This window comes from Puma concolor, chromosome E1, assembly GCF_028749965.1.
Source record: "Puma concolor isolate L17-30 chromosome E1, mPumCon1.1.hap2, whole genome shotgun sequence".
NCBI lineage: Eukaryota > Metazoa > Chordata > Mammalia > Carnivora > Felidae > Puma > Puma concolor.
Window position 1 is genome coordinate 1,008,634 of NC_141680.1, and position 12,848 is coordinate 1,021,481.

Sequence of the window (12,848 nt, forward strand, 5' to 3'; positions counted from 1 at the left end):
GGAATCAGGTCCATCACCCGAGCGCCAGCCAGGGAAGCCGCGCGAATCTCTCACCACGTGTGACGCTCAGCCGGTGAACACGCAGGACTCTGCGACTTCAGCCTGCAAGGTGCCTCCTCTGGGGTGGCCGGAAGTGTGAAGGGGCAAGTGTCCACTGGAGAGGGGTTATTCTGTGTCTACAGAAATCGCTTCCATCAGGTTATAGTTGGCGACACTTTTTCTGGAACAGTGACATGTCATCCTAACGTCATGAAGACGTATTCCTATCTTTCAATTTTACTCAAAAAAAAAAAAAAAAAAAACAACCCTTAGTTCTCGGGGTGCCTGGGTGGCTTGGTCGGTTAAGTGTCTGACTTCGGCTCAGGTCACGATCTCACGGTTCATGGGTTCGAGCCCCGCGTCGGGGCTCTGTGCTGACATCTCAGAGACTGCTTCGGATTCTGTGACTCTTTCTCTCTCTTCCTCTCCCTCTCAAAAATAAATAAACATTAAAAAAAAACAAAAATAAACCTTGGTTCTTGAGAACTCCATCTTCCACGGCAGCATTTCTCAGCTACACATAGTAAAACGGAAGTTTCTCTGATTCGTCCGACGCTCCCGTGCTCCGGAGTCGCAGGGGCTCCACATGTCCTTGCGTGGGAGGCAGTTGGCCAGAATGAAGGGAGAGGCTCTAAGTTCCGGTTGGCGTTGACGCTCCTGCTTCTGGCACTTCCTGAGCGAGTGACCTCGGGCAGGTTACTCTTAATTTTTTTTTTTTTCCACGTTTATTTATTTTTGGGACAGAGAGAGACAGAGCATGAACGGGGGAGGGGCAGAGAGAGAGGGAGACACAGAACCGGAAGCAGGCTCCAGGCTCTGAGCCATCAGCCCAGAGCCTGATGTGGGGCTCGAACTCACGGACCGCGAGATCGTGACCCGGCTGAAGTCGGACGCTTGACTGATCGGGCCACCCAGGCGCCCCTTCTCATTCATATTTTAAAATTATCTTCTCTTTATTTAAACGTATTAGGTTTAGTTATTTTGTATTTTCCCAATAATTCTAACATGTAAATACACAGGTCAAATTCTGATGTCTGCTATTTCTGCTGACTCTTACTTCTTTTTTTTTTTAATTTTTTTTTCAACGTTTTTTTATTTATTTTTGGGACAGAGAGAGACAGAGCATGAACGGGGGAGGGGCAGAGAGAGAGGGAGACACAGCATCGGAAACAGGCTCCAGGCTCCGAGCCATCAGCCCAGAGCCCGACGCGGAGCTCGAACCCACGGACCGCGAGATCGTGACCCGGCTGAAGTCAGACGCTTAACCGATTGGGCCACCCAGGCGCCCCTTTTTTTTTAATTTTTTTTTTTTTCAACGTTTATTTATTTTTGGGACAGAGAGAGACAGAGCATGAACGGGGGAGGGGCAGAGAGGGAGGGAGACACAGAACCGGAAACAGGCTCCAGGCTCTGAGCCATCAGCCCAGAGCCTGACGCGGGGCTCGAACTCACGGACCGCGAGATCGTGACCTGGCTGAAGTCAGACGCTTAACCAACTGCGCCACCCAGGCACCCCTGACCTCGGGCAGGTTACTCTTAAGTCCCTGTTTCCTGATCTCTGAAGGAGGGAGGATGGTGTCCACCTGCCAGGGCTGTTACATGGATTCAAGGAAACCGTGACCCACACCTCGCACACACACACTGAGCACTCCGCCCCGTCTGGGGACGCCTCCCACTGTATGGGGGTGGGGGGTAGAAAGTGTCCTGCATTTCAGTCAGGGACTCTGGTGTCAGCTCTGCCACTAATTGACCGTGTGGCCCCGGGATAGCCACCTCTTCTTCTGAGTCTGTGTTCTATCATGCACATATTAAATCCCTCACGGCCCATGGCCAACTCTGGGTCCAGGCGACAGACGTGGCCCTTCCCAGTTCCATGCAGCCTCCTGGACCCCGTCCCAGCTTTATTTGCATGCTGGGGAGCTCAGCATGTCTGAACCAGGTACAGAACTCAAGGTCACACAGTCAATGGCCCGAGGGGACGGAGGTCACAGGTATCAGGGCCCTCCTGCCCACAGAGCTGAAGGCCCCTCACTCAGTCTTCTCAGAAACAAAGCCTGCGTTTTTGTTGTCGCCTTGCCTGTGGGTGGTGGTCTAGCGCCTCAGGGGACCGCGGTCTTGCTTTCCTCACGCATTTAGAAATTTGGAGGATTTGGCCCCCATCACGGTCGCCAGGGCTTCCTCTGCTGCACCCACAGCCGGGCGAGGCTCCCGTGCCCTGGCCAGAGGGGACAGGCGGGGACACGCGGCCATGGCCCACGGAGGTCACAACCCTGTGGCCATCTTCATCCACCCCTGGGCCCTGAGCATGCGGGTTACAGACCGCGTGTGCTCTGTGTTTCCCCGGGGCTCCCCTACTCTCAGCTGGGGGTCCTGCCTCAGCTCCATGGGGAATGGGAATGTCTGTGTGGCCAAGGAAGTCCCGGTGTCCTTCAGACTGTCGTCAGGGGACCCATGGGTCAAACTATTTTAACACCACCACCAAGATGTTACATGTGTTTTCACTCATTCTCTCTGGAGTTTTCCAGAGGCTGCATGGCGTGTGATGTCTAAACAGATGGCAGAGGCAGGGATGAGAAACCCAGGTTAACTATTGAGCCAGACTTAAGATTGTCTGGACTGTAAACTGAGCCCACACTTCTTTGGAAAACGTGTCCACAAAATGTGTTAATGTGTTTTCTGTATGAGACTCCTCTACACTCAGATTCCATGTTTGGAGATGAAAGCAAGCTGTCCAAAACTGGTCCATGCCGAGAAGTCATTAGTCAGTCAACCAGCCATCAGTCAACCAAGCAGCCAATCAGTCAACCAACCAGACAATCAGTCAACCAACCAGCCAGTCAACCAACCAGCCAGTCAACCAACCAGATGATCAGTCAACCAACCATCCAGCCAGTCAATCAACCAGCCAACCAACCAGCCAGTCAGTCAACCAACCAGACGATCAATCAACCAGCCACTTAATCAGCCAGCCAATCAACCAAATAGCCAATCAGTCAATCAACCAACCAGCCAGTCAGTCAACCAACCAGCCAATCAGTCGATCAACCAGCCAATCAGTCAATCAACGAGCCAGTCAACCAACCAGCCAGTCAGTCAACCAACTAGATGATCAGTCAACCAACCAGCCAGCCAGCCAATCAACCAGCCAGTCAGTCAACCAACCAGCCAATCAGTCGATCAACCAGCCAATCGGTCGATCAACCAGCCAATCAGTCAACCAAGTAGCCAATCAGTCAACCAACCAGACAATCAGTCAGTCAACCAGCCAGTTAATCAGCCAGCCAATCAACCAAATAGCCAATCAGTCAACCAGCCAGTCATTCTTACAGGTGGTCTGCATTCTAGCCGAGGCTCTCCTCACTGAGCTGGCTGTGCCCTTGTGGCTCCCAGGGCCCCTCTGGTGCCCCAACAGGGGGACCTACCCCCTCGCCTGTGTTGGTCTATCCTGAATGCTAGTGAGACAGGAGCCACGTGGACCCAGCAGCTGCAGGGTGGTTCCTGGGGCCGTGGCCACGGAGGTGCTGGGACCTCAAAAATACTGGATCCACAGGAACTCTAACAGAGGCCTGGGCAGCTGCACAGATGCGGACAGAGCACACAGAAGGCTACGCAAATCAAGTCTGCAATGAGACCCTTGTCGAAGGTATTCTGAAATTTTATTAATTGAGGTCTATTGGGGAAAAAACCCTATATGCAAATATATGCACAAAAATCTCAAAAGACCAGGATTAATACATGTCTGGGGCCTGGGCCCAAGGATTTGTAATCACTTCCTATTTAAAACACAGGAGACCACCCCTCTTCATTCTAAAAATAACACACAGCCCTTGTAGAAAGTTTGAGAAGTGGGGTAAAGCATAAAAAGGAAAACAAAAACCACGTATAATCCCGTCACCCAGGGACGCTGTTAACATTTCTGGGGTAGCTCTTCTCTGCTTTCAAAACGCCCCCCTACACACTTTACATGATTGATATCCCACCAAACATGCAGCTTTGTGTCCTGGCCTTCTCACTTAACACCGAATTAGGGATGTGTCCCCAGAACATTACAATTCTTTGTAAGTGGGAGTGACGGCCACAGCACCGCTGGCGTGGGATCACTGTGCAGGGGTCAGGGGAGGTGGGCCCAGTTCTGAGCGGCTGCATTTAAAAGCGGGAGTTTGGGGGCACCTGGGTGGCTCCGTCGGTTAAGCACTGGACTTGGGCTCAGGTCATGTTCTCGGGTTCGTGAGTTGGAGCCCCACATCAGGCTCCATGCTGACAGCTCAGAGCCTGGAGCCTGCTTCAGATTCTGTGTCTCCCTCTCTGCCCCTCCCCTGCTCACACGCGCACTCTCTCTCTCTCTCAAAAATAAATAAAAGTTAAAAAAAACTTACAAGCGGGAATTTCCCCACCTCCCAGAGGGCGTGCATTTCCAACCCAGAGCTGAGCTGGTGCTGGGGCTCCTGCGGTCACCAGGGACACCAGGCTTTTCCGAATTGGCCAGTCGGGGGAAAGCGTGGTTCTGTTTGCCCCCCGAGGTGTTCTAGGTGTTCTAGGAGTCGGGCGAGGCACTGCTCTGTGTGGCTCCGGGCTCTCAGCTCCCGCCTGAGGCAGGCCATGCAGCCCACGCCCAGGGACCAAGGAGAAGCCAGCCCTGGGTAGTTGGTAAAGATAGCACTTTAAAGGCACATCACCAGCGGCCCCAGCCTTTGTTGGGGCGTCGGATGGGGTGGAACTGGCAACATGGACACGGGGGGGTGGGAGGGGGGGTTCCGGGTCCTTCTGTGGGAACCGGTGGGGGGCTCCGACGCCCTCGGAGAGTGCTCCCTACATCATGGGGTAAGCGATGACGAAGTAGTTGAGCTCGGAGTCGATGAGTTTCCTGTACTTCCGGTGGATCTCACGCAGCGTCCTGTCTTCGTCATTGGTCTCGTACCTGTTCGTGTAAATTCGCACCTGCGCAGCACAGAAACACGACACACGCACCGTGACTGCACCAGGCCGGCCCCACGCTGGTCCCAGCCTGGGGCGCGCACGGTCAGGCATCGCTGGGCACAGCCCAAAGCCAGCTGCTGGGGAGAGGGGGCTCTGGGCCCCCTCCCGTGCAGGTACCGCCGGAGACAGACCCAGGGCCCCACCTTGAGAGTGCGTAGGGAACACTGCCCTTCCTCCTGGCTCTTCAGGATCCGCTCCACGAACCTGACGTCCAGGAAAGCCCAGATTTTGAAGTAGAACAGCTTCCTGCAGGATGAGACGAGGAAGCACAGTTCCTCGTCCAGGGACTCGTGGTTGTTGTTGAACTCAAACGTCAGTTTCTGGAAAGGCAGCGAAGGGGAGATGGGGTGGGGGGGTGGGTGGTGCAGTGGGCAGAGATGCTGGGACCGGCTGGGTCCTCCCACAACATGCCTGCGGCCCGGCTGTGGGTCAGACGACCACGGTGGCCCCAGGGCCGCAGGTAACAGACGGGGACGTGTGGGTGATTTCACCCAATCTGCAAGAGGCATTTGGAGCTCAGAGCCCGAGGCGCTGGTCCCAGCCCCTCAGCCTCCCGGCCAGGCCACCAGACGGCCACACCCCCAACCCCCCCCACGGAAGGACAGTAACAGGCAGGCTTCAAATGAGTTATCGGCACTTAGAGGCCCTCGTTGGTGGTGGTGGTATTTGTATCAGTTGACCTCAATCGTCCCAGCCTCCCTGGAGGTCCGTGGAGGGACACAATGACCCCGATTTTACAGATGGGGAAGCAGCCAGGGGAGAGGGCCGCGCACGCCCCTGGGCTCCTCAGTGACTTGGTGGGTCTGGTCTGGAGTCAGACTCCCGTGTGCTGCTGGGACCCGGTGCTGGGAGGAAGCGGCCTCAGACCCGCCCTCAACCTGGAGAGGCTCTGAGAGGGCACAGAGGGCTTTCCCTGGCGGGTAGCCCACCCAAAAATGCCTCATGCTGCGCGTGCACAGGTGAGCAGTAGCTGTCACCCGCTGTGACGCCGGGGCAGGGGCGGGGCGTGGGGGGGGGGGGGATGCGTAGTCTGGGAACATAGCCCGAGCGTCGGTCTGAGTGGGCACAGGCCCGGCCGGGAGCAGGCAGCAGAGGAGAGGCCTCTGCCCTGGGGGAGCCTCCTGGCCCTCGGCCCCCCTACCTGCAGCGTGTGCCGGAAGGTGGGCAGGAGATCCGTCAGCGTGGGCCTCATGGACCAGTCCGGGTCGCTGAAGTAGCAGCTTCTCAGACTGAGGCCCCGAACGGGGATCTCCTGCAGGAGGACCCGGGCCAGGCGCTCGTGCTTCATGACCCGCTCGAAGAAGAAGTTCACCTTGAGGTTGGAGGCGCGCCTGGCCAGCCTGGCCCAGGACATGCCCCAGATGACCTGGCCGTGGGGGTCGTGGACGTGGCACTTGATGTTTATGGTCCAGAGGGTCCTGGCGTTGTTCTCGCACAGGCCGTCCAGCAGCTCGTCCGAGATGCAGTTGTAGTTGAGGGTCAGGGACACCAGGCTGCGGAACGTGGCCATGGTCTTGCTGAACTGGGGGCTGCTGTAGACGGCCAGGTGGTGGCTGAAGTAGTCCTCGATGTTGAGCTGGGACACCAGGCTCTCGCCCCGTGAGCAGCTCAGGGAGCCGAGCACGGCGCAGCCCTGCTCCACGGTCAGCCTGGCCCCTTTCAGGCTGAGGTGATCCAGCTGCCTTCCCGCTTTCTTCAAGAAGAAGCTCAGGCTCTTGATGAGCGAGCCGCGGATGCTGTTCCTCCAGACGGGACGGTCCAGCTCCAGGTGCTGCACGGACAGTGACTTCAGGCGGTTGTTGTTCTTGCCCAGACAGGACAGGAGGCCTCGCATGGTGACCTGGAACTTCTTGGTGAGCACGGCATTGTAAGGGTTCAGAAACTTGATCTCCAGGTGCTCCAGATAGCGGCCAAATTTCTTCACGTACCAAAGAGCTGACTCGAACTCGGACGCGTGCACCCTGGAGGGTCTCCCGCTGAACGTGATGGTCCTGTACCGCCAGAGGTCAGCCGAGTACATCATCTGGTTCCACTTTCTGCAGACGAGGGCGGCCCGGGACCTGTCCCTGTCTCCCAGCCACCAGAACACGCGACGCAGGCACACGTCGGGCAGGGCGGCCCAGCAGCTCTGGTCTCGGGGCTGGACGGCTTGGCTTTCTTCGTCCATCGAGGAGCCGGGGTGTCCAGAGCAGCCGTGCGGTAGGCAGGGGCTTCCAAAAACGAGGAAACAAAAGCGACCGCTCGTCTTCTGTGGGGAGTAAAAAGGAAGCACCGAGACCTGCCGAACAGAAACCAGACCCCCTTGAATGAACTCGCAGCCCGGCCGCACGTGCAGCCCTTCCGTGAGGGGTGAGCCTCGCCGTGAAGGCCCGCAGAGACCCGGGCCGTCGGGGTCTCTCGGACACACGCACACCGGGACCCGCGCCCAGCACAGTCCCAGGAGCGAGAAGCCTGGGGACAGGGCTGTTCAGAGGAGGCGGCATCTGGGAGGGCCTTCTCGGTCTGCGTGGGAGCCGCGAGGCAGGCCAGGTCGGCCTGGCGGTGCTGGAGGAGAGCGGACGCACTCTGGGCAGAGGGCACCGTGGCGCAAAGCCACCGAACTGGGAACGAATGGGATCCGTTCACGTGCGGGGAACTAAAAATTGTCACTTCACTTGTGGGGGCGGGGGTTGGAGCCGGAACAGGGGGGAGGTGCCGGGTCAAGGGGCCCCGGAGCGATGCAGACAGAGGCTGCGTCCTAGGGGCCAAGACTGGAATTCCGACATGCCGGGTCCCCTTCTGGGGATGGGGACCCTGGCAGCTTGGCACCGAATTGCCGATGTGGGTGTTTGCATTCAAAGGGTTAGCGGCACATCAAGGGTCACGGGCGGAGAGCCTCCCATGAGGCCGCTGGGGCCGGGCAAGGGCCAAGGATCCTGCGCCCACAGGTGTTGTCAGTCTGATGTTAGAAAGGACCCTCCAGGGAGGGGGAGGATGAATGGCCAGAGCAGACTTTGGGCTCCGAGCCTGGGGCTAGGGCAGCGGGACCGCGGGGATGCGTGGGTTTATGCGTTCTTTGCAGGACACGGTGACTGGGAACGTAGAAGTGGGGACGACCTGGCAGCCGGGCTGCAGGCGAGACCTCTGCGAAGCTAGGGAGGCCCCGGGAGGGCCCGGCCACCGCCCATCTGGGGTGCTGGGCCCTGGGACTTTCTACAGGAGCCATCTGCTGAAGTTTTCCTGACGGTTTGATTTCCACGTTTCCCTGGCCTGAAACTTCTCCTCTTTCCCTTTCCCTGTCTCTCCCAGAGGCCCCGCTCTTCAAGCTTGTGGCCCTGTGGCCCCAGAACGCTTCTGCTGGCTACTTTACCAAGTGGCCCGAGATTATCCTCACGGCTCACGAAACCACAGGGCTGGAGGAGCTCTGGGAAGTATGTCTTTACAGATGGAAACTGAGCCCCAGAGGGGTGAGGGCACCTGCCTGTGGTCACACAGCCCTCAGGAGCCGAGGGACACGTTAATCACATTTCTCAATGAGGGACGGACGTGTGTCTGCGCGTGAGCTCGTGAACGTCGTTCACTTGCTCTCCATGCCTGTCCCCGGCTGCATCTAGGATCCGCGTGCAACCGTCCTCTGGGGCCCGGCGCCCTCCCCCACCTCCGGATCCAGGCAGACCTGCACGCGGGATTTGGCAGCGGCCTGGCCCCGCCCAGGGTTCCCCTCTCGCCCGTGTCCGTCCCTGACCACGATCCTCGTCCCAGCCTGTCTCCCGCGGGACTCACACACCCCTTGAGACCAGGGACGGCCTCATTCTTGTGAGTCGCACTTGCACACTGAACAAAGGAAGAGAGAGGGTCATCTCTTTGTTCACAGAACTGGGTCCCCAGCGCTTTGCTTGGAGCTAGGCGCGTGAGAGAGGCCAAGCCACTCCCAGAGCTGAGCAAAACCCTTTGCCCTAGCAGTCACTGCGCGCAGGAGCTCTCAGACACGGAACCACGGGGTGGTGTGGGCAGAACCGATCCGCGGGCTGGGAAAGCCAAAAGCCACAGTGGGTACTGGGCACATCCTCCCCTCCTAAACGACCTCGCCAGCCGCAGGCCGCGGAGCTCAGAGGTCGGGTCCTGGTTCCATCAGTTGCTAGGGATGACCTCAGGCAAGTTAATTTTCTCTGTGCCTCAGTCTCCACATCTGAAAACCAGGGATAATAGTGGCGCCTCTGTCTTAGCGGCGGGAGGATTAAATGAGCTGATCCGTGCAGGTGCCTGGTGCATATCAGAGGCTATACCGCTTTGCGCCTGGTAAGTGGAGGCCAAGGCGCTTCTGGGGGAGGTCCCTGCTGGGCGCGGTGAACACACCCAGTTTGCAGGTGGGGAAACAGAGGTGTTGCAAGTTGGGAAAGTCTCCCCGCGAACGCCTGCAGAGGGCGGGAAGGGATCGGAACCCACCCCAAGGGCTCACAGACCTGTCCCCCAGGCGGGGAGCTGCCAGCCCGGGAAGAAACCTAAGGAAGCCGCGTCACCCACGGCCCGGCCCGGAGGTGCCCGAGGACGCCTGTTTCCAGGAGGAGGCGGCAGGGGCCCCATTACCCGCTCACCGCGCCCCGCTCGTGCGCCCGGTTTGGGCTGCGGGGACCGCAAGCCGCCCGCCTGCTCCCGCGCCGCCTGCGCTCCGACGCCGACTCCGCGCAGGCCTCCGGGACGCGCGCCCTCGCTGGCGATGAGCCTTTGTGACGCGCCCAGGCCTGCGGGCCTCCGCTGTGCCCTGGGCGCGAGGCCCCATCCCGGGGTGGCCAGGGTCCCCGCGGTGCGTGCAGGGGGCCGGACGGCCCCGCCAAGTGTCCCGGAACGCGCGCCGGGGTCTGGGGGGACCTGGTCCGGGGGTCCCGGGAGGGCGGTTCCGTGCGCAAAGGTGCGTGGGGCGGGGCTGGGGGTCCGTGGGGGGTGGGCTCCGGGAATACGAAGGGGGTAGGTTCAGGCACCAGCGGGGAGGGGGCCGGAGAGAGTACTGGGGGCCGGGTCGCGGGGTGGAGGAGGTGGGGGGGGGGGTGGAGGAGTGGGGGCGGGGTCTGGGCCGTGGATGGGGCTCGGGGTTGGGGAGGGCCAGAGGGCAGAGGGCCGGGGTCACAGAGTCGGAGGCGGAGCGCAGGGTAGGGGCGGGGTCCGGGCGTGTCTGGGGGCTGCGTGCGCGTGACTGAGGGTGGGCTTCCCTCTGCGATGGGGAAGAGGCTGTGCGGGAGCTCGGTGCCCGGCCTGTGGGAGGAGGCGCTGCGCTCTGCCCCCCCCCTCCCCCCATCCCCCCCCCCCCCCCCCCCCGCTTTCCTTCCCCCAACTCGGAAGTGGTTCCCACCGGAAAGCCTTGGTCCATCTGACTCACCTAAGACAAGGCGTGAGTGGGTGTCTAACGCACCCACTTTCCATGGCCCTCCCCTCCCTGGCCGCCCTAGGGTGTCCCTAAAGGTCAGGCAAAAAGGTAGGGGGGGGGGTGTACGATTGCGGGCGGGGGGGGGGGGGGGGTGCATGTGAGCCTCTGACACCAGCCTCCTGGCTCTGGTGTGCGTCCTGAGCCCCGGCCTGCCCCCGTCAGCCGCATCCTCCCTGCCTCCTTCCGTTTCTGCCTTTCCCTGCGCGTTGTCCCTTCCCATCCTCCCCGCTCCTAGCGCGGGGTCTCTGACCGGGAAGGACCAGTGAGGAATCTCAGGAAAGGTGGACAGGAAAGGGTATTTTCAGTCTCCAGAGACAAGCCTGGGTTCCCCAGGTGCCCAGACTACAGCCCGGATGTCCCATCCACGTGCCTGACACCTGGGACTCCCAGGCCCAAGAGCCGGGGGCCTCTCTCCTGGTTTCTCTGCGGCTGCTGGCAAACCAGTATCTCCGTTCGAAGGAAAATAGTTAAACCTTTTCTTGTAAGAGGAAAAAACCCAAGAAGAAAATCCTTCCCTTTTCACAGGGAAAGACTGCCAAAGGGGGGGGGGGGCGCGCAGGAAGACGGTGTAAAACGCAGTCTTCTCCATCTGTGCACCTTTTCTGTTCCAGGTTAGCGGGAGGTTCTCATTCGGTTTCCTTTCCGTGAAGCCGGCCGCCAGCATTTCTCCTGAAGAAATGCGTATAGAAAACCTGGTGTGTTTAAAGTGCAAAAGCCAGTTCCTGGGCTATGTCTCCGTGCTGCTGTCCCCGGTCCCCAAAGCACAAACCCTGAGCTGCAGGTGGCACCGAGGAGACACGGAGGAACCTTCTGGGGGCTTGGGACAGAAGGGACAGACTAGGGAAGCCACACTGTGCCCTCTTATGTGGCTGTTAAGAGAGAAGAGCCGCATCATCTGGCCTGGAGACATGTCCTTGGGTGTTTGGGGTCAGAGGGACAAAGCAGTGTTTATAGTGGGACTCCCAGTGTGCGTGTTTATATAATCGGGTTGCCAGATGAGATGTAGGGTTCCCCGTGAAATTTGAGTTTCAGGGCCACATTTTTCTAGTATAACTGCGTCCCATGCAATTATTCTGTAACTGTTTCTGTCCCAAGTAATGCATTTTTACTTGCTGGATCTGGCAACCCCGTGACGTAGGGGTGGGTAGGGGTGGGGGAAAGCGTGGAAAGAAAACGCGGATCGTGGGTGGCCAGGGTGTGCGGCCCCAGTACCCCCACCAGCTGTGGAGCTCGCCGCCTTTGCAAAATGGTGCCCTCGTGTGCTCGTAGAAGTAGCTAAAGAAGTTAGAAAGGAACGTTTAGGTCTTTTTTTTTTTTTTTTTTTTGTAAGGAGCGTGTGTCATATATGAAGAAAAAAAAGGCAAACGTCAGAGGAATGAGTATAGTGAGATAATATATGGGGAATGAGAAACAATTTAAGCCCCACGTGAACTTGTCCGGGTTTGCATGAGCGAAGGGAAAGTGTTCAGAGCATACTGACCAGACTGCCGGTGTGGGTGTCCTAGGGCCCCGGGGCGGGGAGGGGAGGTTGTCAGCTTTCCCCTCGTGTGTGACATTATATCAGCCGGTTACCACCACATCTCGTACTTCTGTGTTTTGAAAAACATCCGATAATGAAAGCTTGTGGTCACTGCTGCTTTTGTCTTTTAAATGAGGCCTCCGGTGTGTAAGCTTCGGAACTCCGTCCACGTGGATTCCACGCTGGGCCCTGCCTCCCTTTCCTCGTATAATCCCAGGGAAGCTCCCCGTCGGCTCCGTCTAGCTTCCTTGGCTGATTAACCATTTATAAAGAGCTTCCTGTTGAACCACGTTCACACGATGGTCCAGTAGCTCCAATGCCAACTCTTATTATTACTAGGAAATAATTTAGGATGTAAAAACTCAGCGGCCTCAAACCCCGATCTGCTGGAGGCAAGCCGCGACAGCTTGGATCCCACCCAGGACTTGGCTCTCTGGGCCTCTGCTGCCCGCTCCACCACGAGAGCCGGCCCGGCGCCCTCCGCTTCGTTCCCTCCCTCAGCACGCGTGCAGTGCTCGCGGCGTCCGTCCCCGGGCTCGGAGCCGGAGGCACACGCTCAGAGATCCGGCTCAGCCTTCGAAGGCGGCCCGGTCTCCGGGAGCTCACGCGACGAAGCAGGTATCGGGTGCTCTGAGAGACTCCACTTGGGCACGCGGAGAAGGGGCCTGGAGAAGGGCTGGCGGCCGTGTCTGCAAACATCCGGCAGCTCTTGGGGGCTTTTAAAACACGGTCCAGATAGTTCACGGCCAGGTAAGGAGAGAACAGAGGCAGGGCCTGGTGTTGATTCAGGGTCACACTGAGAACTGCGCTCGGGCTGTGCCAGGCTGCTCCCACGGTCTTCTGCGGGCGGACACGGGCCGTGCTCACACCGCAAAGGCGGGCTCGCCGTTTTGCTTGTTCCCCTTGCCGCTT

General features: G+C 58.9%; 2 protein-coding genes across 7 annotated transcripts in view; one reads left to right on the forward strand and one right to left on the reverse strand.

Annotated features, from left to right (window-relative positions):
- Positions 1-12,848, forward strand: part of TEKT1 (tektin 1) — a 46,371-nt gene that overhangs the window by 17,468 nt on the left and 16,055 nt on the right. The window lies entirely within an intron of this gene.
- On the reverse strand, positions 4,681-9,685 carry FBXO39 (F-box protein 39). 6 transcript variants are annotated; one of them, XM_086685643.1, is made up of 5 exons: positions 9,591-9,685; positions 8,672-8,829; positions 6,158-7,264; positions 5,160-5,336; positions 4,681-4,977 (listed from the first exon to the last, which is right to left on the reverse strand). In XM_086685643.1, exons 3-5 carry the CDS (start codon positions 7,181-7,183, stop codon positions 4,849-4,851), a joined length of 1,332 nt encoding a protein of 443 aa, XP_086541769.1. In that variant the 5' UTR covers positions 7,184-7,264; positions 8,672-8,829; positions 9,591-9,685; the 3' UTR covers positions 4,681-4,848. The 6 variants fall into 6 exon arrangements, with proteins under 6 accessions (XP_086541769.1, XP_086541770.1, XP_086541771.1 ...); XM_086685644.1 differs by having other exon boundaries at positions 9,583-9,675; XM_086685645.1 differs by lacking the exon at positions 9,591-9,685 and adding an exon at positions 9,459-9,569.

What these genes read in the sequence shown, in the direction of transcription:
- FBXO39 (XM_086685643.1), bottom strand. Translation starts at nt 7,183, where the DNA reads ATGGACGAAGAAAGCCAAGCCGTCCAGCCCCGAGACCAGAGCTGCTGG. An exon ending in CCTTCCGGCACACGCTGCAG is followed by an intron (nt 5,337 to 6,157) that starts GTAGGGGGGCCG and finishes CTGCCTTTCCAG; the next exon opens with AAACTGACGTTTGAGTTCAA. An exon ending in GTTCCCTACGCACTCTCAAG is followed by an intron (nt 4,978 to 5,159) that starts GTGGGGCCCTGG and finishes TGTGCTGCGCAG; the next exon opens with GTGCGAATTTACACGAACAG.